This window comes from Numenius arquata, chromosome 23 (assembly GCF_964106895.1).
Source record: "Numenius arquata chromosome 23, bNumArq3.hap1.1, whole genome shotgun sequence".
NCBI lineage: Eukaryota > Metazoa > Chordata > Aves > Charadriiformes > Scolopacidae > Numenius > Numenius arquata.
In genome coordinates this window covers 3,804,280-3,832,127 of record NC_133598.1, presented here as the reverse complement: position 1 = coordinate 3,832,127, position 27,848 = coordinate 3,804,280, and the positions used below count along the sequence as shown (strand labels likewise).

The window sequence follows — 27,848 nt, the reverse complement described above, 5'->3', positions numbered from 1 at the left end:
CCATCCACCCCCTGTCAACCCAGAGGACTTTGGTCCCCCCCAGAAGGTTTTTCCCCCTGGTCCCCCAGCAGCATTCCAGCATGCACCCACTGGAAAGATGACCCAGCTTCCCAAGGGATTAGCCCCATAAACTGTCCCAGCATTTTTCTGGTGTCCTGTCACCTCAAAGCAGCGACAAGCTAGTGAGAGGCAGCAATGGGACATGGGGCATTGTGCCCAGGATGGAGGTGGGCAGGGAGGCTGCTGCAACCTCTCCGGGCTCCTCTGTCTCCTTCTGCCACCCCAGCAGGTCACATCACTGGCAGGGAGATGACAAAGCAGCATCTCAGCTGTCCTATCCTACAGCTCTGCCCCAGCAAGCAGGACAGGAGCTTCTGTAGGGCCTCCCATAGCTGCAGTGAGTCTGTGTGTCCTCTGCAAGACTGGTGGGCGCAGGCAGGACCTGGCTCCTGTGTTGTGCCATGTCGGGGGTCCCAGGCAGCGGGGATGCTGGCTTCCCCATCCCGTAGGGCAGCTGCTGTCTCAGACGGCTGTGGACTGCTTGATGCTGTGGAAGCTGACACGGGTTGGGGAGGTGGGGATAGACATGGCCCGAGCCACGCGGGCGCGGATGGAGTGCTTGTCCTGCCATCGGTGCCACCGCTTCCGTACGGCTGATCGGACCTGGGGGCATGAGACAGAGGAGGGGACATTTAGTCACCACACAGCTCTCTGAAGTTGTTCAGAGGCACCAACCATCCTCATCCTCAGTCTTTCAACCAAAAATGCTGCCAAAACCCTGCTCAGTTCCCCAGGGACAGTGAGGGTCCTGGGAACCCCTATCATCTCCCAGGGCACCTAGCCTTGTTTGATGTAATACTGGTGAAATGCAGCCCTTGGAGTTGTAAAAGGAGATAAACCTGACTGATGGTGCCTCTGAGCACAAAATGGAAACAAGAAGGTGAAATAAATCTGAGCAGGGACTCTGCAGGAGACCTATTATCTCACACTCTGCATTGGATGCTGCAAGGGGCTGGGAGGGGAGCGAGAGAAGTCATGGAGGTTTTATAGCTTGTCTGGTTCATGCTAGTGGCATCTCTTTGACATTAATTCCACCCTACATTTGTGTGGCAGATGAACAGTGAAGAAATGCCTTTTCATTGACTGCAAGGTGGGATGGCCCTGGGAGGTGGGCACTGGACGCAGGAGGCTGAGACAGCGCAGTTGGGTGAACACCGGAATCTCCAGCCAGCCCAGCTGGGATCGAGAGATGAAGGACCATGAATTGCATGGTGTGAGAGGTTTCTGATTCACCAGCTAGCCCTGGTCCAGTCCCTTTTCCTCCTGCATCAATTATTTATCATAATGAAGCAAGCTTGTCTGGGGCAAACTCTCCTGAGCCAGCAAAGGAGCAAGAGCATTTGCGAGGAGGCAGAGGAAAGAGCTGCCCCAATGATCAGCCCCCGGATTGGCCTCTACTCTCACCTCCTTTGCTTTCTGCTGTGTGTGTTTTGGGTCAGAGCCTTGGAGGTGCCCCTGTCCATGTGCTGGGTGTACGGGGATCTCCCTGGGGAAGGATTTCCCAGGGAGAGGGGGACCCAGGGCCCTGCTGCTGCACCAAATGGCACAAGTGCATCCCAAGAGCATCTGGATGTATTTCCAGATGTATTTCTGGATGTATTTCCCTTCCAGGGATGTATTTTCCTCCTCCAAAGGAGGAGACCGACCACAGCCATTCCCATCCAGGCACAACCTGTGTCTGGAGCTGGAAGTAATGCACTGACTGATAGAGCAAACACCTTCAGCTGGGGCATTGTGTGCCAGCACCCTCTGAGCTCTGTGCAGGGGCAGAGCCTTGGGCTAAGCTTGTGTCTGTTGGCAAGGAAGGGTGTAGACCCTCCCCGCCCTAACCCCTTGATGCTCACCTCGCTGTTCAGGAAGCAGTAGAAGACGGAGACGAAGAAGCCCTGGAAGGAGACAAGCAGCAGTCACCACGGAGCTATGGTCAGCAGCCACCCCCAGGCTCAGGAGCTTTGGAGCAGCTCAGGGGGTTGGGGAGGTCTGTTTTTGGGAGGGCTGGAGCAAGTTGAGGCATCAGCCACAAGATGGGCTCCTCCACATATCTTGGTAGGGCGACTGTGATGGAAGCTAGTGCTGAGGACCATACCTGGAAGGACTCCAGAAAGGAGTTAAAGTAGATGAAGACAATCCTGGAGATCTCATCCTCCCCCGGGTTGACAAAGAACAGCATGTAGGTGATTCCCAGCAAGGGCAGCAGCACCAGTGTGGCCTTGACTGCTTTCCTGGGAAGAAGACATGGATCTGAGCTGCTGCAGTGCAGCTCTGGACATGGGGACTCTGCCCATCCCACTCCCAGCACCAGACTGGTCTGTCTGGGTCTGGATAAACCAGTGACCAGTGGAAGATGGAGAAGAGCTGGGATGATTTCCAATGCGATCTCTGAGGGATGGGGCTGTTTTGAGTGCTGTGTACCTTCTGTGGTTTCTCCATCCAGAAAAGGGCAGTGGATAGTGGAGGCCTGACCTTGAGCTGGCGTGAAATGATTGCTTGGCTGATCTAGGGCTCGATTAAAAAGGAATTAAGAGGGATAAAATAATTCACACCCTTCAACATGGGCTTATGAAAAAACTCATCTCAGCTAATTAATTTAATATCTTTTCTTGATGAGATTACAAGTGCAGTTTGTGAAAAGTAATAGTGCTGATACGAGAGGAAGGATGGGGGCTTGGCGTCTCATTCATTTGGATTAGGGGACAAGAACAATGCCAAGTCAACACTTTTTGCTTAAAAATCCTGTTAATGGACAGATTCCAACATTTGCTGAAAACAGGAAAAGTCATCCCTGGCAGGTCTGGGCAGGGCAGGGATGGGGCCTGGGACCTGTGCTGCATTGCTGACCTGGAGCGGAGCCACAGCCACCGACACAAACTGGCAGATGGCATTGGAGGAGCTGGAAATAACCGAGGACACAAGCATCCTCAGGCTGGCAAACGGTGGGACAGCACATGCACCAGTATGGCTTCCCCAGGGGAGCAGCCGTGGTAGCAGGGGATCCATCAGCTTTTTACCAAAAGCCATCATCTAAGGTGAGCAGGAACCTTCCAGGGCTGTCCCTCACCTGGTTTAAGCAGGACTGCACTGTTTATAACCCAGCAAACTCTCCAAGCTTTCCTGTCCCACAAAATGTTTCTGGGAAATGAAAACATTCTTCTGCCCAAAGGTGAAAAACCTTCCCTGCTAAAATTAGCCAAATACTGCAAAACAAAAAGTCTCTCAAAATTGCTGACTGAGACCAACCAGCCTATTTCGATAACCTTTATCTTTGCTCACCCCAAGCTGAATCGTTCATCCCAGCTCAATACTCCATGATGGGAAAAGCTGGCATTTCCCAGTGATCACATCCGAATTTTTCCATTCTCAGCTGGAAAAGCCACCCTCCACCCCAAACCTGCTTCTCTTGACCCAGTGCACAGTGAGATTTCTTGATTCCTGCCCAGAAAATGATCCAGAGAGAAGCACTGATGAAGACCAAGGTGTCTTCTCCTGTTCTGGGTACTTTGGAGAGCTGCTCTGACCGTGCACCTCTCAAGTTGTTTGCAAAATATTCCCCAGCAGGGAAGGGTTAAATCTTCCTGCCTTGTGCTGCCAAGAGTGCTGCCTTCTCCTTACGGCTTTGGAGGAGGTGTTTTGTGTGACATTGATTCATTACCTCTTCCTTGGCCTTTGCTTTGCTGCCAAGCAGTGATTTAATTCTCACCTCCGTGCCAGGATTTGCATCTCCGAGCCCCAAGAGCTGATCTGGTCCCACCAGCAAAGGCCTTTGCAAAGAGACTCAGCTCCCAGTGGCTTCCTTCAGAGGCTGATCCACCCATCCATGGTCTCCATCACAAAGCTCTCCCTGGCTAGGATTTTTGAATAACCCAAGATGCAATGGCCATGGGCATCCAAAAAGCATTTGAGGTGCTCTTAGATGTCTCTCCACGCTCCCATCCCCTTGATACTTGGGGCTGTTCCTACCCCTCCTAATCAAGATAACACAGTTTCTAGGTCTGCTTTCTGCTTCTTTTATGCTCTTACCTGTACTGGATTGTCTCCGATGTGGTTGAAGCTCGGAGCTTCGTCATGAGGATTCGGACGATGTTGAACAGAAAGATGAAGTTGATCTGAAAGGAGAAGGCACTTGGTTAGTGTCTGCTCTGCCAACGTTGCCTCCCGTTTCCTTAGCAGAGGCAATGGGCCGTGCCAGGGGAAAAGGGAATGTTTCCTTTTGAACACGATCTACTGCCTTCCACGCACTCGAACGTTTATTGCTTTTAAAGCAATTTAGCAATAAGATTTAGGAGTTTGTTCAAAGGAGTGGGGCAGCAGGGCACATCAGCAGATTGGAGAGGAAGGGCAAGTGTTAGAGAAAGGGCTGAAGGTGAAAAAGTGGGAGGAGGAATATAAGGTGGCCGAAGGGATTTTGGGAGAGTGGCTGCCATCACAGCAAAGAGCTGCTTGGCCGCTCTCCCAGATGCTAACCTGCTAACGAAGACGTGGGAAGGCAGCAACAGGGGCTGAGCACAATTGACACAAATTAGAAGTGGCCTGGCTACCTGATGGGCTGGGAAATGAGAAGCAGGCTCAATTATACAGTGAGGCCAGTTGGTGCCAGCGATTAGTACTCTCTTGAGCAAGGAGGGAGGAAAAGCTGTGGAACCTTTTCCATGGCTTTCCCCCTCCACAAACAGTCTGGACCCTGGTACTGCTTGTGACTTGCCACCTCTGCCCCTCTTTGTCCCTTCCCAAAAGGGCAAAGCCCCAGCAAATTATGCTTTTTGTGACTCCTGGTTCAAGCATTGCTGCTCGGCCAAGGGCCAGGAGCAAAGTGATGTGGATCAGGCAATGGCGTTGAGGTCCCCAATCTGCTGCGAATGCTCAACAAAGCACCCGCCTGCACCCAAATAGTGCCAGGGCAGGGATGGAAGGAATTACTGATGCATATGGGGGTGCTGATGGGAGCATCCCTATTGGAGTGAGGTCTCCATGCTCCCTTTCTAGCCCATCCCAAGCCAGCAGGATCCCTGCACGTTATTTCTCATTGTGGGTTGGTTCCCCAAATTTGCTGAAGGTGCAGTTTGGGTACAGGGAGCTGGACTTGCAGGGCAAGTGGCGTCGCTGCTGTGGGGCAGCACAGCGATGCTGCAGGAGGGGATGAGACCCTGCTCCTTATTCCACGTGCAGATGGGAAGGACTTTTAGCAAGCAAGGTCGCTTTGCTCTTACCAGCAGCACCAGGATCATGGGACCTTGGTAAATGTAGTCGGTGTAAACTCCCGCTCGCTTCCCAAACCAGCACCTGCAAGGCAAGGACAAGCGGCGTCGGAGACATCTGGTGTTGGGGACAAGCCTGCAGTGTGAGTGACCTGGATTTACTCCTGCCCTTGCACGGTCTCTGTAAGTCACTGTCCATAGGGTGAAAGCACTAGAGCTTAAACTGTTGTAGCTACTATGGAATAGCTTCTCCGGAAACCCGGTATATGGAGGCGCATGGGGACTCATGGGGATGTTTATGGGCCCCGTATGGGTGTGGGAACTGGTTATTGTAAGACGAGCAGGGACAACCTTATGTGCACCCAGGTCTGGGTTGGCTCTGTCCCCAGCAGACCCTGTGGGAGCTCACGCAGGTGTATCCGTGTCCTGGGAGCACCCTGTTGGGTTTTTGTTAAATGAGTGCCGTGTCTGTGTGTGTAGCACAGGGCTGCTGAAGTCAGGGGCCAAAACTAGCCCTGAAAAACAAGATGAGCTGCCATTCATCTAAACAGGTTCCTTTTAACTTCTGAGTCCGCATGATGAACTCTCAGGTGCCTGTTAAGTCCTCCATTAGCAAGTCTCTGTGAAAATGGCTCAGGTGGTGGTAGTTTATATCTCTGCTGGTAGATTAAATCCCAGCTCCATTTAGCAAACACATTGTAGGAGCTCTGGCTTAATCTTGCCTTTTCCACCTTAAAAAATCTCATTTGCCCTTTGAAGGGAAAAATGCAGCAGCAGGCAGCTGCAGGCAGGGCTCGTGTGGCAGAAAGTCTAAAGGTGAGATAAAAGAAGGAATAGAATAATATTATCTTTTTTTCCTCCCACCCTTTCCATGTACCCTGCCTCGTGTCAGCCCTTCCTGGCAGGATCCATGCCTGCCACAGCCCAATCTCTGGGTAACTGGGATAGGAAGGAGAATGGAGAATGAGAGCAATGAGGCTCACTTCTCATTGTCGTAGTACAGCTTCCCGATGGCCCAGGCGACGATGATGGGAAAGGGGATACCTGCAGATGAAAACACAAATGGGTCTCAGGGGTGCAACGTCGCCACCAAATTATGCTGTAACAGGGATTTTCTCCCACAGGGTGAACCACTGGGTGAGCTGATGCAGGCATGCAACACCCATCCTCCTGCTCCTGGAAGCCTTTTTGCAGCTATTTGGGTGCAAGAAGAGCTGGAGGAGAGGATAGAATCATAGAATGGTTAGAAGAGACCTTAAAGATCACCCAGCGCCACCCCCTGCCCTGGGCAGGGACACCTCCCACCAGACCAGGTTGCTCAAAACCCCATTCAACCTGGCCTTGAACCCTTCCAGGGATGGGGCAGCCACAGCTTCTCTGGGCAACCAGTTCCAGTGCCTCACCACCCTCACAGCCAAAAATTTCTTCCTAGTATCTAGCCTAAATGTCCCCTCTTTCAGTTTAAAACCATTACCCCTGATGGGGGTGGACATCACCCATCACTAAAACCCCGGGTACCCAGTACGTGAAGGGCAAATCCTGGTGCTTACACCAGCCGATGCAGATGAACATCCACTTGCGGAGCTTGTCCGTGGAGTAGGTGAGCACGATGGCTGTGTGCAGGTAGCAGCCCTCGCCGAACATCCAGAAAAAGTTGGTGACGTGGAAATAATTGTAGGCGGCAGTGACCAAGCGGCACCAGACCTGCCCAAGGGGTTAGGAAGAGACGTGGAGGGTGAAGAGGAGAGCTCTGTGTTACAGTGGAAAAACTGCTGCACAGAGCAACACAGACCCCAGCAGTGCAATTGAACCCATGTTTCTCATAAGCTCGGGTTGTCCTCCAACCACCAGGTAGCCCTATTTGGCCTCTCAACCTGCTTTTGTGGCCTCATCTTTAGGATCCTCAAGCTCCCCACACACCCCAGCCATTCAGGGCCAGGCTCAGGCCAACCATTTGGCAGAGCTGTACCTACCACGTTGCTCTCGTGCACCTCTGGGTTCATCGTGAGCTGCACCACAAACCACGTGGCGTTGCGCAGGATGAAGGCTGTGATCAGGTTCCAGTGGATGATGTTCCTCAGGCACCGGATGCTCCTGGAGATGGGGAGACAAGGGGCCATCAGAGCATGGTGGGTGTCTGGGGACTGGCCACATGTGGGCTGGGGGATAGGGCTGTTTGTGGAGCTGAACGTCTTTGTTGGGACCCCGAGGGTGAGCTGCTGGGGCCATGTCCTGGATGAGGTGCACAGGACCAAGGTCAGGAGGTGGAAGACATCAAGAAGGACCCTCTGCCTCCATAACTGAGTGCTTTAAAAAAGCAGCAGGAGGAAAATAACCCTGAGATGGGCATGATCCCTCTAAACTGGAGAGCAATGCCATGGGGAAGGATATGGCAAAACACAGGGGCTGGGATTGTCCCCAGCCTGAGGTCCGTGGAGTGACCTCTCTGGGCTGGTCCCCCCAGCAGGTTGGGTCACTCACCGCAGGCGCATGAAGAGGACGAAAGCCACGAGGAGGGCCCCCAGCGAGACACAGTGCCCCAGGTAGTTGATGATGACAGCGATGTGGTAGTGCAGCTTGCTCTTCTTCTGGTGGGGGGGAGAGGGGCAGGGGGTCAGTAGCAGCCCCGGGTACCACCACAAACCCACCATGTCATCTCCAAGAGTTGCACTGCAAATTTTGGGCCCTTTTTCAGAAAGCAACTGGAGCCCACCTGGTGCAGTAGAGTAGAGATGGGGCTGCAAGCGGACACAGCTGGTTGGATAGGGTTAACATGGATAGGAGAGATACCAATCTGGCCCTGCAAAGGGCTTGGGCATTTCATATCCTACCCATGCCAGGTCAGCTCACAGTTGCTGCCCCAACATCACTGCTGCTGAACCCTGGGACATCCCCAGCCCCTCCTCTGAGGAAATTCTGCTGTAATTCAGCCAAGCTCGCTGGCTATGTGACATCTGATGTCTCAGTTCATTCCCCATTGCCCTGAGGGCAGCTGAAAGGCTGGGATGAATTTGGGCAGAGGGAGCAGGGGATCTAGGGAAGATGTGAGTGATAATTAAATTAATTGATTGCTCCTGCTGTTAGGCACTCATCCAACCTGTGAATTAGCAATTAACTGAGTGAGAAAACCATTCCTGGCAAGAGATGTCAGCATCTTAAATACCAGAGGTGGTTATCAACTGCAAATGAACAGCCCGTATCTCTTCTCCTTTGCTCTGAGGGGTGGCTTGACCTACTCAGGGGCTTGTAATTCTTGGTCTCCTTTTTTTTTTTTTTTTTTATCCCTTCCAGCTTCCTAAATATCTCCTTTATTTCTTTGCCAAGGGAGGGATGGGGTGTACATTGAGTGCTTGCGTCAGGAGAGAGCTGGAGGAGGGTGATGGGGCTGGAGGGCATGCTGATCTGCACCCAGTGGCCCCAGGGCCAGGAGACCTCACACTGCAAATCTGCTTGGACTTTTAACAGGGAAGGAAACAGGTGTAGCTTTATTTTTGGCAGGGAATGAAAATGCAAATAAAGAAAGGGGTCATGTATGCTGCATGCGACCCTATATCTGGGATGCTGCTGTATGCCCAGCCCACAGCTCCCTTGGGCCATTCCTGACCTGGATGCTATTGCCCTTCAGAACCCCAATGTCTGTCCCCCCACCCTCCTGCCAAGAGCCTGGCTGAGGGGCTGTTGAGGTCCTACCTCTTCACTGAGGATCTCCTGGCACTGGGAATAGTTGACCCGCGCTGCCCAGCTCCCATTAGCGAGGCATTCCCTGTAGCCATTGTCTGAAAGAGAAGGTGCACACTGAAGGGTTAAAGGTGCGTGGGGATGGGCACAAAGATGTGACCTGCTGATCGTCACTAATGCAGGGGTGATGGCATTGAGCCAGTGGCGTCTTTTGCTTTGAAGCCAGCTCAGGTGTTGCCTTGGTTGTGATTGCAGAACCAAAATGCTTGGAACATTTCAGACCCGCTCAAGGGCTTTGGGTCTGCAGCAGCTCTGCCCCTCAGCACTGGGGGACCCCAGTGTCTCCCACTACCGAGATGCAGTAGGAGCAGCACAAGTTTGACTCTCCTTTTCTCCTCGTCTGCACCATTTGCTCAAGTGACCGTCCTGTGAGTGCTGCTTCAACGGTAGCATGAAGTTTTCTCTTCTTTCCCTGCACGAGGAGCTTGCTTTGCCTCCCAGCAAGGACACAGCGAGTGGCAAGGCTAATTGGGAAGGACTGGCCATGACAGCCTCGAAGCAGCCTCCGATTAGCATCAGCACTGGGGCGATGCCAGCACCGGGGCAATGCTGGGCTTCTGCTATTAACGGGAGAGATGGTGAGCCTCATCAGGGCAATGGGATGGGACAGGGATGGGGACGGCTTTTAGGCAGGCACAAATATGGATTAATGCAAAGAGACTCCTGCAATGGCATGAGAGGCACCACAAAGCAGGAGCCGTATGCACTCCGTCTTCCACTGCTGCAAAAATGTGTGGGACAGAAAAAACTGATGTTTTCTGTGGGAAGCAAGATGTTTCTTTCATCAAAACCAGCACTTGGGTGGTCAGAAACTCAACTGGGTGCTAGGATTGGCTTCAGGCACTTTTCAAGTGCCTTTGCTTCACCCCTTGTTCCCAGCACATCATTGGCAGTGACAACGCAGTCACCTGTGGTGGGATGGGATGAGTCACAAGGTCCCCCAGTCCTTGGTCAGCTGGGGGTTGCAGAACTCTGTGCCACGTCCAACAGCAAGGGAGGCTCACTCTTGTTCCCCTGTCCCCAGGATGGGGACATCGGCCTTCTCCCCCTTCACGAGGGCAAGTCCAGGAAGACCTGCTTATAAAGCTGCTGCTGTGAAACCACTCTCCCAAAATTTGGGATATGAAGGCTTTTTTTCTTTTTTTGGTTGATGGATCCCACAGAGCCCCCCAATGAGTTCTGTACCCACAGATGTATTGTCACTCATGCCCCTGCAGCCCCTGATGCTCATGGCTCTCTGAACTCCCCCATCCCTCTCCACCACATCCCCACCAGTGCTGCTCGTCTTACTTGTGGTGTTGTACCGCACACCGTAGAAATATTCAGGGCAGGGCCGAGCAACCAGCTGTCCCACTGCGCTCCGGGGCCAACAAGTGCCGATCAGGTCTACTGAGGCATTGCACTGGGGACCTGTGGGGAAGAAGGGTACAGAGCTAGTGGAGGTTTGTGGGCCACCGTGGGCCACCTCTAGGCTGTTGAAGGTTCAAGGTTTGCCCATAGAAGAGGGGCTAATGGGTCGCAGCAAGCTCCAGAAGAGCCTCATGGCAGACACAAAAGGGGGTCTTATGCCAAGACTCCCCAAGGACTGGTTGGTCCATCCTGGCCATGAGTTATCATCCTGGTCCTGTCTGAGCACCTGGGTTAAGCTCAGTTCTGGCACAAACCTTGTCTTTTGACTCAGCTTCCAAAGTCAGCTTGGGGTTCCTTGGCTCTGGTCTTCCAGCCCTGCTCCTTTCTTCAACCATGACCTTGGCGTCCAGCCCCGCAACAGCCAGCAATAAGCCAGATTCTTCCCTTTCCCAGTGTTTACTCCAGCCTGGTGCTGGTGGGACATTCCTCAGGGCCCCTCCAATCCTCACACCTCCTGGCTGCAAGATCTCCTTCCCAGCCATTCCCATTGGTCTCTTCCAGCCTTTCCCGGGAAGAAAGCTCTAAGTCTGTTGCTGCTATTTCAGACTTCAAACAGGATTTGTGTGCTTTTTCCAGCTACACAAGTGTGCTAACGTAGGCATTAGGTAGGCCAGATTGCAGGCTTTTTTATGTATAATTTGTATATATTTAGAACAACATGTACTGTAGCTAAATATGTCATAGCTACATCTCAAAGTGAGGTAGGAAGCACAACGGCTGTAATATCCGTATAATACAATCCTTGACAGGCAGCAGACCCTGGAAGGGGCAGAGTTCAGTGCAAACCTCTCCTGGGTACCGGAGATGTTTGTGCTGCCAGCGCAGAGACAGACATTGCCATTTCCTAAGACAAAACACCCCAATTCACAGCTCTCTGGGTGTGAGAACACAGCGTTTCCACTCCACCCAGACTCAATGGTTGTTATTTGAATGCCTTTCCCGAGATTTCCTGTGGATAGATCTGTCTAAAGAGCGACTGAACAAAAAAAGGAAAATACTGTGTTATTAATATGATGAAAGTTTTCAAGGGGGAATATTTTTTTTCACTGATTATTGGAAGAATTGGCTCCTTGGTTTCTTGGGAGGTTCTCAGAGCAAATTTTCAGTGCAAAGAAAAGGAGGGTTTTCTTCAGGCATCTTTGTAAAGGAAAACAACTTCCAAGCGTGTGAGCTGGGGAAGCATCAGAGCGTGGTGAGCGTTACCTTCTGCCTTCCATAGATTGTAGTGAGAAATTAATTTTAACAATGACCTTTGCTTTTAGCTTTGCTAATGTGTATGGTTGCTGCGGCAACCTTCACTTTAAGTTAACTGTTTTAAGACACTATTTCTTAGGAAACAAAGTGCATTTAATCACGTCTAGTGTTTGTGTCTGTGCTTATCTGCATCCATTTGCATTCATTGAGCTCCTTAGTTGTTTTGACCCAAATTTGACAGAGAAATAGAGGGTCACAGAAAATGAAGTCCCTCTTTAAAATTTTATGGTAATATTCATCCAGGTAGAGAAAGAACAACTGGTAATTGCTTCAACTAAGGACAAAGTTAAATTGCAAGTGCTCTCCCTGTCAGCCACCTGGGAATCCACCCAGGTGAGAAGCTGCATGGATATCTGGAATAGGAAAAGCTCCGTTTGGAATAACCCAGCGTGGGAAAATGGGGCTTGCACAGCGCTAATGCCCAGAGCAGCTCATGCAGTCATTGAAAACCCTCCTTGTGGACGGTGGGGCTGAGCACAAACTCCATTTTCTCCCCATCCCCTCATGCCTCGGTTTTCCTCCTGCATCCCAGGGGCTGTGCTGGGGCACAGATGCAGACTGCTCAGGGAGGACAAGCAGGAAGACTCGGTAATTAAAAGTCAGCAGAGCCAGAGAGTGGCAGGATCAGTACTCTCCATCAGGATAACGAAACCACAGCAATACCATTAACAACCAAACCCAAGACAGATACATGGAAATGATGTGGTCAGACAAAGGTGGCATTGTTCTGTTATACCTCTGCTCAAGTCTGGATTTAATATCTCCGCATTTCTCCAAGGCACTCGGTTTAATGTTAATTGGCACTCTCATTAAAGCATTATGGCCCACCAGATGACGAACCAAGTAAATGGGTCTTGCAGTCCCACCACAACAGGGATGTGGGGTGAAGCTGGAGCAGCATCACCAGGAGCTCAGCCCCCTCCTCATCCTGTGGGTCGGGGTTCTGGGGTGACATTCGGGCTTGGGGGGTGCAGTCAGGTGAGCAGAGGTCAGGCTCAGCCAGGCTGTAGGAGGCTCCTGGGACTTTACCCTGTGCACAGAAGACTTCCCCCCATCACCACTGTAGGCAGCATTTTGAAGTCTGACCCACCAGTTTTTAATCTAGCGGGTGCCTGTAATATTTTTCCCAGGCTCAGGCTACAAAATGCTTGATGAAGAAAAGCTGCTCTTTCTGTTATCTCCAGCGCATAGGGAAATAAAAAAACAATCTCCTGCTGGGGAAGGGTTAAGTAAAACAGCGAAGGCAAAGAGTGCCGTGAGGGCTTCCACATCCCGTTTGCCCAGCACGGCCGTCTGCTCCAGCTGCTCCCCAGCGGCACACGGCTCCCAGTGTTTAGAGCACTGTTTAGCATGGAAATTATATGTATCAGTGCTAAATGCTTTCATATCTGCTTTGCAGCCCATCCGTATTTGCAGGGGGCTTATTCTCCCAGGTTCTGCAGACGTCTGCTCCGGCTTTCTCAGCAGCATTGGGTGCACAGGCACAGCTATGGTCTTTGCAGCTTTACAGCAAGAAAGGTCAATGAATTTCCTACCTGCACCCAGTCCCCCCCCCCGATTTGGCTCCCTCCCGCACAGAAACATGGCATTTGGGGTAGGAAGGAGTTGGTCCTGCTTTGAGACGGAGAATGTGGCATGGGAGAAGTCACTCAAATCCCTTCTCACCCTATTTCCTTTGGGTTGTGCTACTTTGAAGCAATATAAAGCATTTCCTTTCTTCTGAAGAAAAAAAGTGGCCGTCCAGGGACTTACACTGAGACAACTGTATCACAATAACTGTCTCAGGATAACTGTAGCAATAGCCCTCCTGTTTATATAAAACATCTTTCTCCAGCCTCCTTCCACCACTTGCCGAGGCCCCTGAGATGGCTCCAAGCTAAAGGCAGGCAGCCGTGTGAAGCCCGGCAGGGAAAAGCTCTCCGGTCCCAGCTAATCTGCCAAAGATTTTGAGCAAATTTAAAGAGGATGGAGCATGTTTATCCTGGGCCAGCACCACCAGATGTGTGGCCACGGTGCTCTTGAGCTGATGCCAGGAGGTCTGAAGTGTTATCATACCATCAAACCATTGCTAGGATGGTATGAAGAGGAATAAAGCAAAGGTTGTGCTGATATAACCGTGTCAGTAAACACTTTCTCATCTCACACCAGGCAAAGCTTTGCACCGGAGCAGCATCCCAGTTTGCTGCTATGTCCCCAGAGACATTGTGGCTGCTGGAAGGGCCAAGCCTCTCTCCCCTTGCGCAACGCAAAGGGGCCAGGAGAGATGATGGAAATCTGAATCACAGGCTCATTCCTGTGGGTGGGAGTGATGGGGTTCTTTATCTGAGGTGTCTCAGGAGGCTGAGTAACAGCTGAAAGGTGTTAGCTCGTATCTCTACCAGTCCTGAGCTCTTACTTAACCACGATTATCTCTGTCCATCCCTAATGTCCTTGGTGACTGCATTGCTGCTGCCACCTCCTGAGCAGGCTGAAGCCCCTGGCTCCTTGAGGGTGTCCCTGCTCCAGCATTTGCATTTGGTAATCAGGGCTTCATCAATATAATCAAAATCAAAATTGATCTAATCAAAATATACTCACTGTAGCCAGTGTGCAAAAGGTTTTTCGTCCCTCCTGAGCAGCTCCACCACACTGGTGGAGCAGAATGAGCCAAGTCACACCTTATTGCCTCCCCCTTTGGGGGAGTCTTTTAGAGGATGCTCTTATTTCAAGATGCTGATGTGCCAAGGAGGGGTGGTTCGATCCCAGCTGTGGAGCCACTCAGGTGCCAAATGCTTGAGTAACACCTTAAGGCATTAAGGGAAATGGCATTTGGGGGACAGCTTATGTTAACACGGGGTTGAAATTGGGGTGGTGGAGCTGCTTGCCTTCCCTCTGAGTCAGGGTTAGATACTCAATATGGCTGGGAGTAACTGTGGTTGTCTCAAAATACTTAGATCCTTGCTCACAGCCCACCTCCAGCACTGCTTTCAGTGGCCTTGGATATTTCTATTTATCTTTGTAAGAGTCCAGTCCTTAAAAAATCCCCAGCAATACTCCCAAGCATTCAAGTTCCATGATCCTCAATGTAAAATAATTACACAGGCTAATTAAGTGTTATGATAGCAAAGAGCCTTTGTGATGAATTTTCGGCTTGTTGCTATTCACCATCACTGACTGTCCCCTGGGGTCTTTGCTGCTATTCTGGAGAAGAATAAATAGGAGGCATCAAAAGTAACTTCTGCCATTGATATTTGATGCATCTGCTCAATGTTGTCAGTTATGACTGATCCATGTACACCATATATATTTATTGAATGCATAATGTAGTGGGCTGGGTTTGGGGCATATCTTGTTCTCCTGATACGACCCGTAGAATGCTTGGAATTCTGTTATTACCAACAGTAGCAGCAAGTGGTTTATTCCCTGGTATCACCCGGGCTTTGCTGGTGGGTCAGCAAAAAAGCATAATCCCTCGCTGGCAGAGTTTTTCTAGCGAAGACTTCTAGTTTGGCTACAACGGAACAGAGTGGCTGGCAATGATTTTACTGCGTCCAGTCCAAAGTGCAGTTTAACTGCTGTAGCTGCCGCTCATGCTGAGATGTGCCAGGACACTGTTTCCTGCCAGAAAATCTCATCACCTTCTTCCCTCCTCCACTACAATGAAATCTATAAATATAAGCAAGCTTCTATTGACATCCCTGTTTCCTAGATGATGGAGCAGAATGGCTTACCGATACAAGTATACACTTAAACACATTAAAACATTGTGATTTTTCCGTATAGATGAGCTCAAATTTTACGGTTCCCAAACCTGCCCCAGTATCACTGCTCTCCCTCGGCACCAACTCCCTGCCAGGACTCATCGCTGCCTCTTTAGCCCCTGCTCAGCTCCTTTATTAGTATTTCTGCCTTGGTGGGAGAGATGCCAGCAAGGCTGAAGGGAAAAGAAGCGCTGATGTTGTTAATTTGACCTTTATGAATTTAAATTCGAGTCTCTCCCCCAGGGAGTCAGTGGGTGAATGAAACAGCAGCGGCAGGAGAAGGGACTGCTGGAGCAGCGTCAGCGGTTCGGGGAGCTGAGCTGGAGCGGGTGGAAAGTCTCTTGGTCAAAGTGTCACCCGCTGTGAAACATGTTTCCAAACCTGTCTGATAAAGTGCCTGCGAAGGAAATGCTCTCATCGCTCCCTGCTCCCCTGTGCTTCTCAGCCAGAGGCTTTTGCTATATCTGGACCAACTTGATTTTCTTTATTGAAATGCAAAGCTACGCTCCTTTCTCCTCCTTGAAAAAACCTCCAGGTTTTGTTTTTATTTTTTTTTAAAAAACATTTCTATTCAGTTCTGCCTAGCTTTGGTGTCATTTCCCTTTGCTTTAGGTGAACTTACACGGCAGGAAAAATTCTTTCCTGGGAAGGAATCAGCTGTGCACCCTTCTCTCTCCTGAGCACACACACAGGACTGAGGATAAGAATTTATTGTGATAACAGTTTAATAGCTTAAAGGAGTGAGTCGTGCAGCCAGGACCAGCCCGGGCTATTAGCAATTGGGTGCCAACTCCTTGGGCTGATCCAAGCTTGAATGTTACGAACGGCGAAACAACCCCAGGAGCGCTCCGAGCTCGCTCCGCTCGAGTGCTTTCTGCTGGGCTGCTTTGGAAAAGCCTCATCTATTAATTAGGAAGAGGCTTTCCCATCTGCTCAGATTCCCCCTTCCTTCCCCAGGGAAGTGTCCCAATGGGACGTGGTCCTGCATCTGTTGGGGGATGCTTTGCCCTGATGGGTGAAATGACCTTGTCCCTCCCTGATGGGCTTCGTGGCAGGGCAAGGAGAGGAGCAGCTGTGCACAGATCCCGGGGAGCTGAAATCATCAGTCCAAGAAATTTGGAGTCTGAGGCAATCTGTAGGTTGGGAGCCCTTGGGACAGGCACCTACCCACCCTGGACATGGGATGCTGATCCTCGCTGCATTCCTTTGCAAGCTTAATCTGGGAATTTCTTGGCTTCCAGACATCTGGGCGTGCAGCTGACTGAACTTTCCCAATGCACCATGTTGACCTCAAGTGGTGGAGAAAATACATTCTCTGCCTGGAGGAGAAAATATTCACTGCTGCTGAGGAAAGCAGCCTTTCTAATGGAGTGGCCAACTGCGTGTAGATGCCCGTGTGTCCCAGCACCAGCCAGAATCAGGGGTTCACTGAGAGGTATTTCTGATGCATTCCTAAAATACCAGGTTGGACCATCACACCTGTGCAGGGAGCCTGAATGCCAAGGGACATTGCTCTGTGTTGGGGACAACATGCCTAGAGGAAGATAGGTATATCAATGCTGATAACAGGCCAGGACAAGAGAGCTCTGCAGGGCTCAGCTGCTCCACTTCCTGGGATGAGGGTTTGCTTGCAACGCCTGCACCCCATGAGCCTGGTGAGCATCACCCCAGGTCTCTCTCCACCGCAATTCTGTGAGCAGAGACCCGTCCAGCTCAGTGCATGTGCCTCGGAGAGTGCTGGCACCCTGGTGATGTCACTGTCCAGCAGGCATCCTCATTAAAAAGTGTGAGATAATAATAATGAAGGGACTGGTGACCTGAGAGAGGAGGAGAACCCATGCTGGGCTGCATTTCAGAGGAGGGATGCTGCACACGGGCACAAGGCAGGACCCCGCCACGCATCCAGCCGATGCCCTGCTGAGCCAGGCGCCGGGGGACCGCTGGGCTCATGTTGTCGTCATGTGCCATTTCCCAAGGGTTATGCAGGCATTAACAAATTAAGTCTCACGGCCTCACTGCAATTCTCATTAGCATCATCCTAACGACTCTCCATGTTAAATAGCCTCGAAACAAAGTTTGCAGTTTTGTAAATATCCCTCCCTAGGAATTGCTGCCTGAATCAGGCAGGGTTAAAATGGACCCCAAGGATGAGGGCCGGCACTGAGCTCCACTTGCCAAGCAGCAGACAGAAGACAATTAGTTTCATCTCTACCTCTTGTTCCAAGTCGCCTCCCGGAGCTGGAAGCGGCTCTCACATGTGCCAGCCCCATCCCAAATTAATTAGTTACTCCGGGATGACAGGTCGGGTGCCTGGAGGCGCTGGTGATTTTGCAAAGCTGAAGCCTGACATGTTGTGCTCCCCTGTCCAGGGTGAAGGGCACTGAGGTACACTAAATACTGCTTGGACTCATGCTAATAAATCCCTACAGAGCAAAACCTGATCCTTGCAGAAAGCAGCACCCACTACTTGAGGTGGTGATTGCAGGGCACATCCATCAGGAAAGCCACGGCAGAAATTGTCCCCCCTCTCTGCCCTCTCCCTTGGGATCAGAGGGTTTCAGCAGTGGGTGGCAAAGGCCATGAGCTGGGCACAAGGAGGCTCTGGGACCCTAGGTCATGTCACTGCCTGGTCTGGGCATGACAGAAAGTCCCTGTGGTGCTTGGCCAGCGCTTCTATGGGTCAGTGCCCATGGAGCTGGACACATGTTGCACCAGGGAAGAAGAAGATAAATGCCATTTATCACAGCCTAACATGGCCAAGGACAAGCACCTTGTTGAGCAGAGTGATGAAACCTTCAGGGAGCAAAGCACATGAGTGATGACCAGGTTTCTTGTCTGCCCCATGCCCAGGACAGACACACGGGCAATTCCATTGCTACTGGCAGCCTTGCTTTCCCTCGGCTTTCTGCCTCCACCTCCTGGCCTGAGGGTGCCCTGGGGATGCTCCTTGCAGGGCTGTGTGCCCTGGGCTCCGCCAATCGGCCAGGCACTGAATCAGCTGGTGCCAAGTTGTAATTTTTTAAGAAGGAGTTTTTAATGCTGCTGTTAATGGGAGCCATCTGTCAGCGCTGGGCTTCCGCAGCCATCCGTCACCCTGATGGAGAGAGCTGCTCCGAGCAGCAGGGACTGGGGCAAGCCGGGCAATTGCTCGGTGCCTGCCCTGGTCTTCACTCAATCACAGGAAAACGAACTCTGCAGCATCCCTGAGCTGGGGAGGACTTTTCTCCTTGTCCCTGTGAGCTCCTCTCCTCTCCCTCAGCCACCTTTCCTCCCTCAAAACCTGTCACTGAACCAGACCTGTCACTGCCGAGGTGACATCCAAGTCACGTCTTGAATATAGGCTAAAAGCCAGTTTTGGCACAAACACATCGTGGGCCTGACCCGGTTGGATGCAAACCCATGTACGGATGTTAAGCAGAAGTGAGATGCCTATGACCCTGTTGGTCTCATCCAGCTCAAATGAGCCAGCCCCGGCCACAGACATTTCCCTAGAGGCTCCTCGTGTCTGGTGGCCTCCCAAAGTGCTCAATGGTGCACTTTGGAGTGCTGGGGGATGGAGGGCAGCCGAGCCCCGAGCACAGTGTGGCCACACTGCACTGGTCACATAGTCCCTGCAGAAAGTCACGACTTCCAGTCATCACCCCTGGGCAGGGGGATGGCAGAGAGGGGTGGACACAGGGGATAAAGGCCCTGGTGTCCCTGGGTATGGCAGAGAAAGGGCAGCGTGGGAGCAGTGGTCGGGCAGATGTCTCTTTGCCCACCTCCCCCCTGAGCCCAGCCCAACAGACATTTATTTTCCCTATTTTTAGCTCTCCTGAGCTCTGCATCTTCTACCTGCCTCAACTGTCACCCTCCAAAGAGGCTGCTGCAGCAGCCAGCATGGGGCTGTAACGCAGCCTCAGCACATCCCACCTCCCCCCAAAAAGGAGCCGGCCAGCTGCAGATCAGCCCGGAGACATCTCTTTACCCCCTCTTCCAGCCATTCCTGCCACCAGGGTCCCCTGGGGATGGCGAGGGTGTGCTGGGGATGCAGGACACTCACCCGTGTGGTTGGTGACAGGCGGCAGGCTCTCGCAGTACTGCTCTTGGATGGAGGCTGCGACTGGGCTGTCCCAGAGGAGAAACGCCTGCGCGGGGAGAGAGCAGATCACAGGCAGGGTTATATGTGCAATACACCGCTTCCCCAGCCCCCGATCCCTCCTTGGACATGGCAGCAGGTGGCTCAGATCTGAGCTTGTCCATGTCTTGGTGGATGTCACCCCCAAAGCTGCACGATGGACTCGTACCCATTTGCGGGATGGGTTTCCCAGCCCAGAGGAGCTGGGCTTGTCCAGCGTGGGTCTGTGAGACTGATGCTCTCTGCTGTTTCCCACCCACCGATCCTCTGCTGCCCCAAATATCCCCCTCAGCAAACCCTACTGCAACCCTGCCCAGCCCCTGCCAGGCCACGGAGCTTCTGCTATTTAGCAATTTAATCAACACTTTTAGTTTTAGCATCTTTGCATCCTGAGAGCAGACAGGGGAAACATGATGAGCCTGACACCACGCTCGGATTTTCAATACCTTATTAAAATCACAGCCTTGTAAGCTGTCAGTGGGAAGATGTTAATACACATCCTTAAGGAGATCTGATCCACAGTCAACTGGGTCTGGCTCAAGCCTTTTTTCAGGAGAAGGGCTTGTCTGCAAACACTGCCATTCCCATTGCATTGGGAAGCTTTGACCAGGATCTATCCCTTCCCTTCTCTGGAGCAGCTCCTGGCCGGCTCTGCAGCTCTGCTGCTAGTGAAAACCATCGACTCTGTCTGCACGGGGAGCTATTTTGGAAAAAGCTACTACTGAATTATTGTGCCTTTGCAGGAGTTTGGGGAAACTACAACGGAGAAAGGCAATTGCAAGTGGAGGATGGTAGAGGGACAGTGCTGTGAGACCCAGTGCTCACCAGGGAGGCAGATGGGGGAAGGAGGGGACCTGCTGTTTCGCAAAACATAGATTTCTACCAGAGCAGCTGCCCGCTTTCTCCTCTGGCTCAGAGACGGGTGACATGGTGACACGGGCTGATCCCCCGGTCCCCTTGGAGGAAAGCTCGCTGCTGACTGATTGAACAGCAGAGCTGTGCACCGAAATACAAGCATGTACAGATCCCCTGGGGGGCTCAAACCCAAGCCTGGAGGCAGGAAGGTTGCAGCCTCCTCTACTTGCGAATGAGCTCCCAGCTCCCAGAGTGGTGGGCTCGAAACCCGTCCTGTGCTGAGCCAATACAATGAACAACCTCCACCTTCCCCTCCCGCCAGACTGGTCGCTGGTGCCTGATCTCCCTTCCTGAGAGCCATTTACCTTCAAAACTGCTCTGGGTAAGGAGAAGATGGTCTTTCTCTTGTGCTTCAGCCATATAAACTGGCTGCTCTTGCTGGCACACTCAGCAATCCCCCATGCCTTACCAAAGCATTAGCAGGATTTATTCAGACACGGAGACAAGCTCAGCACCCACTTGCTCTTTTCCAAACAACTATTTACTGTCTTGGAAAGCTGGTTTTGACAGCAAGAGAGATGTCAGGCAGACATATAAATGGAGCTGAGAATAGCTTCCTTGTTATGACTGCTCCAGATGGCACAGGGGATCCGGCAGCAGAACCCTGCCCCAAGCACGAGCGCTGCATGGAGCTCCTGTTGTGCTGGTCCTGCAGGAGCCGGGCACCTCCTGGGTCTCTTTGCCGAAAGCTGAGACCACCCAAACTCCAGACACGGGGAAAGAGAGGTGTAGTGGGGTCGGCTCCCCTCTGCGCTGGTGCCCACTGGACCCTGGTAGTTCTTTGCACGAGTAGCTGGGACAAAAGGCTTCCTCCCAAAAGGGGCTGGGAGGGTTTGCCTACCTGAACGGGCTCTCAAGTGTTAATTGGATGAGCTTCTCCTAATAGCAGCCTGCTCCAGCCTGGCAGTGCCCGTTCTCCTTCCAGACACAGGGAGAGGTCTTGGCACTGAGCATGGACCAAGCTACAGTTAGAGGGGGGCATGGATGGAGTGCAGTCCCTGGCTCTTTGCAGGCTTTGTAAACGAGCTGAAACTGCTACAAAAGGAAGAAAGAAAGGAAAAAAGGTTCCCCCAAACACAACAAACCCTAACAGCTCTTTTACCAGGCTCTGAGCCTTGTTTCACTGCGATGTGGCCAATGCTCTTGATAGAGGCAGAGGTTTTTTCCCCACTCCCATCAGCCCCGACTCGAGGAGAACAAGCTGGGGAAGGTGGCAGCTGCAGGTGGATTTGCACAAGCCAAAAGCATCCTCATCTGGTACCCTGACAGTCGGGCTCTCATCTGTTTTGCCCTTTGCAGGTTACTTGGACCCCTCCCCAGGCTTTGCGGAGAGAACAGGTCAAAGCTCTGTCCTTGAAGAGCTTTGCCTGCCAGAGCATCGCTGCCGTAAGATGCCACATGGCACCCAGCAGGTCCCAGCCTGGCTGGGCTGGAGCCAAGCATGCCTCAACAACCCCGAAACGGTGGTGGGTCGTGCCCGGGCCAGAGAGGAGCCGTGTCCCTCTGCCCTCCTGGCCCTGCTTTGATTAGGTTATGGAAAATCACGCTCTGCAGTGAAGGACACCTCCATGACCTCTCTCAGACTGCCAAAATCCCGGAGAGCTTCAGCTGAGCATTCAGCTGCATGGGGAAAGAAAAGCAATCTGCTTTTCTAGAAGCAGGTGCTTTGCACAGAGGTCCTGGTCAGCCTGGGGAGTTGGTCCCATGGGGATGATGATTCTGCTGGGAGCTGCACAGGCCCCATGAGGCCCCACACTGGCAGCAGCTTCTCCTCCTTCAGGAGCCCCAGTGGCTCCACTGCCATTGCCTCAGCATTCACCCAGCTCCCTTCCAGGCTCTGCTAACATCTTCGGTTTGCACACAGGGAGACACCGCTGCAGATGCTGGTGGGACTGGGTTGCCCTCGGACCTCGTGGAGGAGCTCATTTCTGCCTTTCACCCCCACGTTTCCTGCAGCAGGACCAACCAGCCCCTTCAGTCCTCACTGCATGGCCCGAACACCAAAACCTGAGGCTGTTCCAGTGTCTGCTGCATCCCACATACCAGCTGTAATCAGTGTCCCACTACCCTCCAAGTTCCAGCAGGGAAACTGAGGCACAGAGTACCACTTACTCAGGCTGTGCTGCACCACATGGGGCTTGTCGTTCCTTGCCGGACCACACACCAGCTGTGTCCTGCTACGATACCACTGGGTTTTTCGGAGCCATTCTCTGTGCCCATGAGGGACATGGGGTGGCAGATCCCCTGGGCTGGGACAGTGTCAGCTCCCAGGCATGAGGAGGCTGGGGGGTCTCGCTGCTGATGTGGGTGTGAGCAGCAAAATCACACACACACACACAGAGCGTCAGTCTCTGTGACCTGCCACTGACCTAGCAGCAAAATTCAATTAATAACAATTAGGAATTAATGTCCCCCTGCAGTGTTTTCCCTCTCCAAAGCAATCCACAGATATTAATTAATATATTCACATCCGAGTCAAACATCACCCCCCTGCACCATACTACCCAGAGACAGGCTTGTCCCCCCTTGATATCTTATTGCCTCAAACAAGATTGGATCTGCGTGGCAGGAAGGGCTGACAGCTCTGAGCAGTGAGATAGATGGCTTGTAGCCTAATTAGCAATCTAAGATGGGGCCTGGGTTTTCCACTGCCGAGAGGGCTGTAATTGGAGAGTGGAGCGATTAGCGGGACGAAGCAGTGCGAGCCAGTGGCTTTGCACAGAGCTGGAGAGGTCAGGGGGAGAAATGGATGGTGATGGCCACCGAGGCCTCCCTGGGAGGGGGGTCAACACCAGCCACCCTGGAGTCATCCTTGCTGTAGGGACCTTTCTCACCCATCACTTCTGCTCACCGGCTTGGCTGGGCTTGCTGCCTCCTGAGACACTCCATGTGCAAGAAGAAAAACCTCCTGGGACACACGGAGTGGGGAAGGGCTGAGCACAGTCTCTGTCCTGGACCTTCACTGGGGTTTCCCTGGGGCATCAGGCTGGGATTGAGCCTGCTCTTGGCCCTGAGCCTGCAGAAAAAGGTGCCAGACTCTGGGTGTTAAATACAGTGAACGTTAAAAGAGTTGAATGCCAACCTCGGATGGCAGAGCAACATCCGTGGTGCGGGAAGGGAGGGCACAGAGCAGCACATCTTGCCAACACCGCAGCCCTAGGCTGGAGGTGGCTCTGAAGAGCCTGACCGAAAGAGCTACCCCTTCAACTGGGCTTGGAGGTGGCCAGGGAGCCTCCAGCCCCTGCTGCCCAGCCCTCCCTCTCCCCTGCTTTCACCCGGCTGGGTGGATCCCTTTGCCCTTGTCTCCTCTGACTTCCAGGCACCGTCTTCTGCAGCTGGTGATCCTCTCACCAGCTCCACCTCAAGGGCTTTCACCTGGATAACTCCTACCCCCAGCCCAAGCCACGAATGAAACCCTCAGGGAGCATCTGGCCGGTGATGGACTCTCTTCTCTACCCCCTACCTTAACCCTGAGCTCAAGGTTTCTCTGAGACCCCCGTTTGACTAACAACCCCCCCCCCCCGGTGCTCCTCCACTTGCTTTCATGCAAAGCCACATCAGAAGCCCTGCTCTCATCAAGACATCAAGGCAAAGCGCAAGCAGCGGAACGAGGCTCAAAGCAAGAACCACGGGGGGATTTTCTGTGGCTGATGTTACTCAGGGGGGAAGAGCAGGCAGCGAGAACACCTCCATCTGGCATTAAAATCTGCAAATTTATGAATTTAGCCATATTAGAGGGCCAACCCCTGTTGTGTGCTGACAGAGGCTTTGGTGTGAGTATTTATTCTGTTTGGAGTCGCTCTATGAGCGTGCTGGATGCAGATCCTAACAAAAGAATATCAATCAGGGCTAAGTGAATGCCCTGTAAAACCTGATTTATGAGCAATTAAAGGTTTTTCTGGATTAAGCTCTGGTCTCTCTCACTTGCCATGAATAATTCTGACTTATCTATCAGAAGGGGCATGGGTTTCTGGGGATAGGTGGAAAAAAAAGAATAATGGCATTCGGATATTGGAAGCTAAAGGCACAAACATGCTGGGGGAAGAGACACTGTATGAATCAAAGGGGCTCCTATGGCATCTGGATTTGCCAGAGCAAAGGCTGCTGAAGAAGAGTTGGAGCAATGGACACAAGCACAGGGAAGGGCTGTTTTACCAAAGTGGTTGTATTAAACTCTCCTGCAGATTGTACATACGGGGACCCGTCTGTATTCACAAATATTTTCATTTTGGGGTTGGAGATTTGTTTTCCCCAGCTGCCTCCCAAGCTCCACATCTTGGTTGCCTCAAGCCCCTTCCTTCACCCACCACCTTTTTAGGGTCATACCCTGGGTTGAACATCTGCTATTTAATTCACCTTTAATTTTCCTCCAGTTTATCTGCATTCATAGCTAGGGAAAGCTTGGCCGCACCAAAGCTGCATCTGCCATTGCCTTTCCAGGGCGAATAGTACAGGATTTCAGAGTGGAAAAGGGACTATGATCTGCAAAAGACCATCACCCTTTGCCCTCTGCCGTCTGAACGGAGGCGATTGCTTCTGGGTGGGTGACTCATTGATAAAGCAGGACACTGCAGAGGAGGGTCTCTTCTATTAGCTCAAAATATGGTGAGGGAAAAAAAGAAAAACAACAGATGGGCCTCTGGGAATGTTATGCCATCTTCAGAAAAAGCCACCCGCTCGTGAGTGACAGCTCTCAAGCATTGGACAACGGCTCCTGGGCTCGGTTCGTTGAGGGAACCCCATGCTAATTATTTGTGCTTTCCTTTGGGTCCGAATACTGTTCTCCGAGAAAAAACCATGGACACAACCTCTCTAAATGCTGCAGACTGGGACCTCAGCTTGAGCTTGTCGCTCACAACAAACTTCTGGGCCAGCCCCGTGCAGGATTTCTGGTGAGCAGAGCTGTACTTCAGGGCAGGGCTGAGCCGGCTGTGTAGGCTATTCTCATCGTATTTCTATATATTCATCCTATGGCGATAGAGCAGCTATTCTGGGAACAGGCTGTGCCATTTCCATTCACTTCTTCACTAGAGATGCGAAACCACAGGGATGATTTCATACGCACTGAATCAACTCCGGCTTTTAAGGAAAGCGAGGACTGGAAGAGATCCCCAGGGTCAGTGTGTCCTGCTACTGCAGCTCCATGTCTTACACAAGGGTTTGAGCAGCGAAGGGGTAAGGGGCTGGTTTTTGGGCTTATTGCTGCTGGAGCCGATTGAGGGCAAGAGGAAACCACCCCACCCCCAGCATCAAACCCTGTTTTTTTCATAAAATGCATTTGCAAACAGTTTTATCAGCCCCAGAAATGTCATCAGTTCCTGACAAAGCTGCAGGTGAACTGTTTCTTTTCAACCACTTGTTTAGTTTGTTTAAATACCTTGCAGGGTGCCAGAGAATGTTTTGCAGCAAGTTTGGCTGCTGATCTGTCCATCCGACCACCCTGAGGGATGTCTACCCAGCAAGGCAAGGTGGATACTGAACTGGAGCTGCTGGCCAGATGCATGGGGAACACCTTAACTGTGCCAACCCAGGGACCTGCAGGCTGCAAAACCTGCCCGAGCAGGGGAGATTCGCCCCTGCTGAGGTCTTTGTTGGAGGCAGACAGAGGCAGGTCTGTGCTGGACGCTGCTGTGGGCACTCCCAGCTGCAGGGACATACTCACTTGAGGCTGGAGTTTCATTGTCTTTCAGCCTACCTGTCTCCAGGAGAGTGTTGGGATTGTGCTGGACAACAGTCTGATTTTTAAATGCATATATTTATAAGAAAAATTAGATAGTTTGATTGCAAAGGGGCATTTTGCAGATTGGGTGTTTCTTTTTTTGGAGCTGGCTGGGAGAAATTTCTCTTTGCTTGGGCTGGTTTTTGTGACCCCTTCCTGATTCCAGCCCCAGCATGGGAGTGGTTTTGCTCTCAAACTGGAAGGGTTTTGAGCATTTGGCCCTCCATCCTTACAAGGAGACCACCCTTGAGGGACACGTAGGGTTGGCTAGGGAAACCCCCGAGCCTGAGGAGGTTTAGCAGAGGATGGGAGCTGTTGGGCTTTTTTTCTGATCACTTTTTGCTCACACAGTAGCTATTGGGAGCTATCATGCTCACTTGGCTGTCCCCATCTCAGCCCCTGCCCCTATTGCGCCAGCTCTGTGGCTTTGCCAAGGGTGTCCCCACATATTGTCCAGGGAGGACCTGGGCTGGGGGGGAAGAGGTCCTGCCGTGTCTCGCCTTCGTTTCTTACACTGGAACAAAACCTGAACAGGGGAATATAACTGCAGAAGAGCTCTTATAAAACAGGATTAGGGGTGTGCAGTTATAGGAGAAAGCAGCTGCTCAGAAGGGGAGCTTTTAAAAGCAACACCAACTTGGCAAGGAGGTTACCTGGCGCATATCAGCTCTTCTCATCCCTTAGGTGAGAACTTTCCTGTCCCAAAGGTGCCGTTAAATACTCTTCCCTGCTCTTACTGCTGGCGATGCCCGGTGAGAAACCAGCCCGCGGGGTACAAACCGCAATGGTGCTAACGGGGAGGGCTGACCCTCTGCTTTTTCTGCCGGCTTAACTCTGCAGTCACAACTGGGCCACTGAGACAGCATTTTGCAGAGAGCTAGACAAATTTTTTTTTCTTTTAACCCTCTTTGACACAGGGGTTTGATTTAATCAAAGACCCGATCATTTTGTTTAACTGCCTACCTAGGTTTGTTCAAATAGCGTTCAGGATTTCACTGGAAACCTTTTCGTTTCCTCGTTTCCCCAGGGTTTGCGATTTAAACATGCTTTGGGCTGGGAACATTTCCTTTCTCGATGAGCCCTCGGGGAGGAGGAATATTGCTTCTGACAAAGCATTTGCATTTTGTGCAGAGCTGCAAAATTAGCAGCGGCTACAGTTCCAGAGCAAGCAATTTAGAGAGGAAAGTCTTCTGCTTTGCGGGTGTGTGGGGGGAAGGAGAGGTTTCTTTAGAAAATCAATTTGGGGTGTGTGTGTTACAATTAGGCATTGCATTTGTGTTGTCACCATCCATCGCATCCCCAGAGTGGCTGCTCCCTCCCAGCAGCCTAAGGGGAACTGGTGGCAGCTGGTTTCACTGGGAGGTGTGAGGCGGGGAGCTGCTGGGAGAGCTGGGCTGTGCTCAGAAGGACCTGGCTGCAAGTCCCCCCCTTTAAAGACACCTTCACAGACTCCAGCCCCCTCCCCGTTAGTTTTTGGGCATTATGAGCTTTTGCCAAGCCCCCATCCCTGAACTGGAGGAATTCTCCTGAGGGCCCTTTGTGTAGCGGTTTCTCCCTTTACTTTTCCCTTCCTTCAAAGAAATGGAAAAGTCATTGCGGAGAAAGCAAGCGGCACAGGGGTGATGGGGAGGGAGGCAGAAAAGGACTTAGAAGCATCTTACCTGCAGGAGGAGGAGGAGGGCAGGACGTAGGCTGGGCACCAT

The 27,848-nt window shown here is 51.9% G+C and overlaps 1 protein-coding gene across 1 annotated transcript; it reads right to left on the bottom strand.

Annotated features, from left to right (window-relative positions):
* Positions 1–522: 522 nt before the first annotated feature.
* On the bottom strand, positions 523–27,848 carry CRHR1 (corticotropin releasing hormone receptor 1). Its single transcript, XM_074162771.1, has 13 exons — positions 27,807–27,848; positions 19,437–19,521; positions 10,281–10,400; positions 8,943–9,028; positions 7,734–7,840; positions 7,226–7,346; positions 6,803–6,956; positions 6,236–6,296; positions 5,265–5,337; positions 4,078–4,163; positions 2,147–2,282; positions 1,905–1,946; positions 523–663 (listed from the first exon to the last, which is right to left on the bottom strand). Exons 1-13 carry the CDS (start codon positions 27,846–27,848, stop codon positions 523–525), a joined length of 1,254 nt encoding a protein of 417 aa, XP_074018872.1.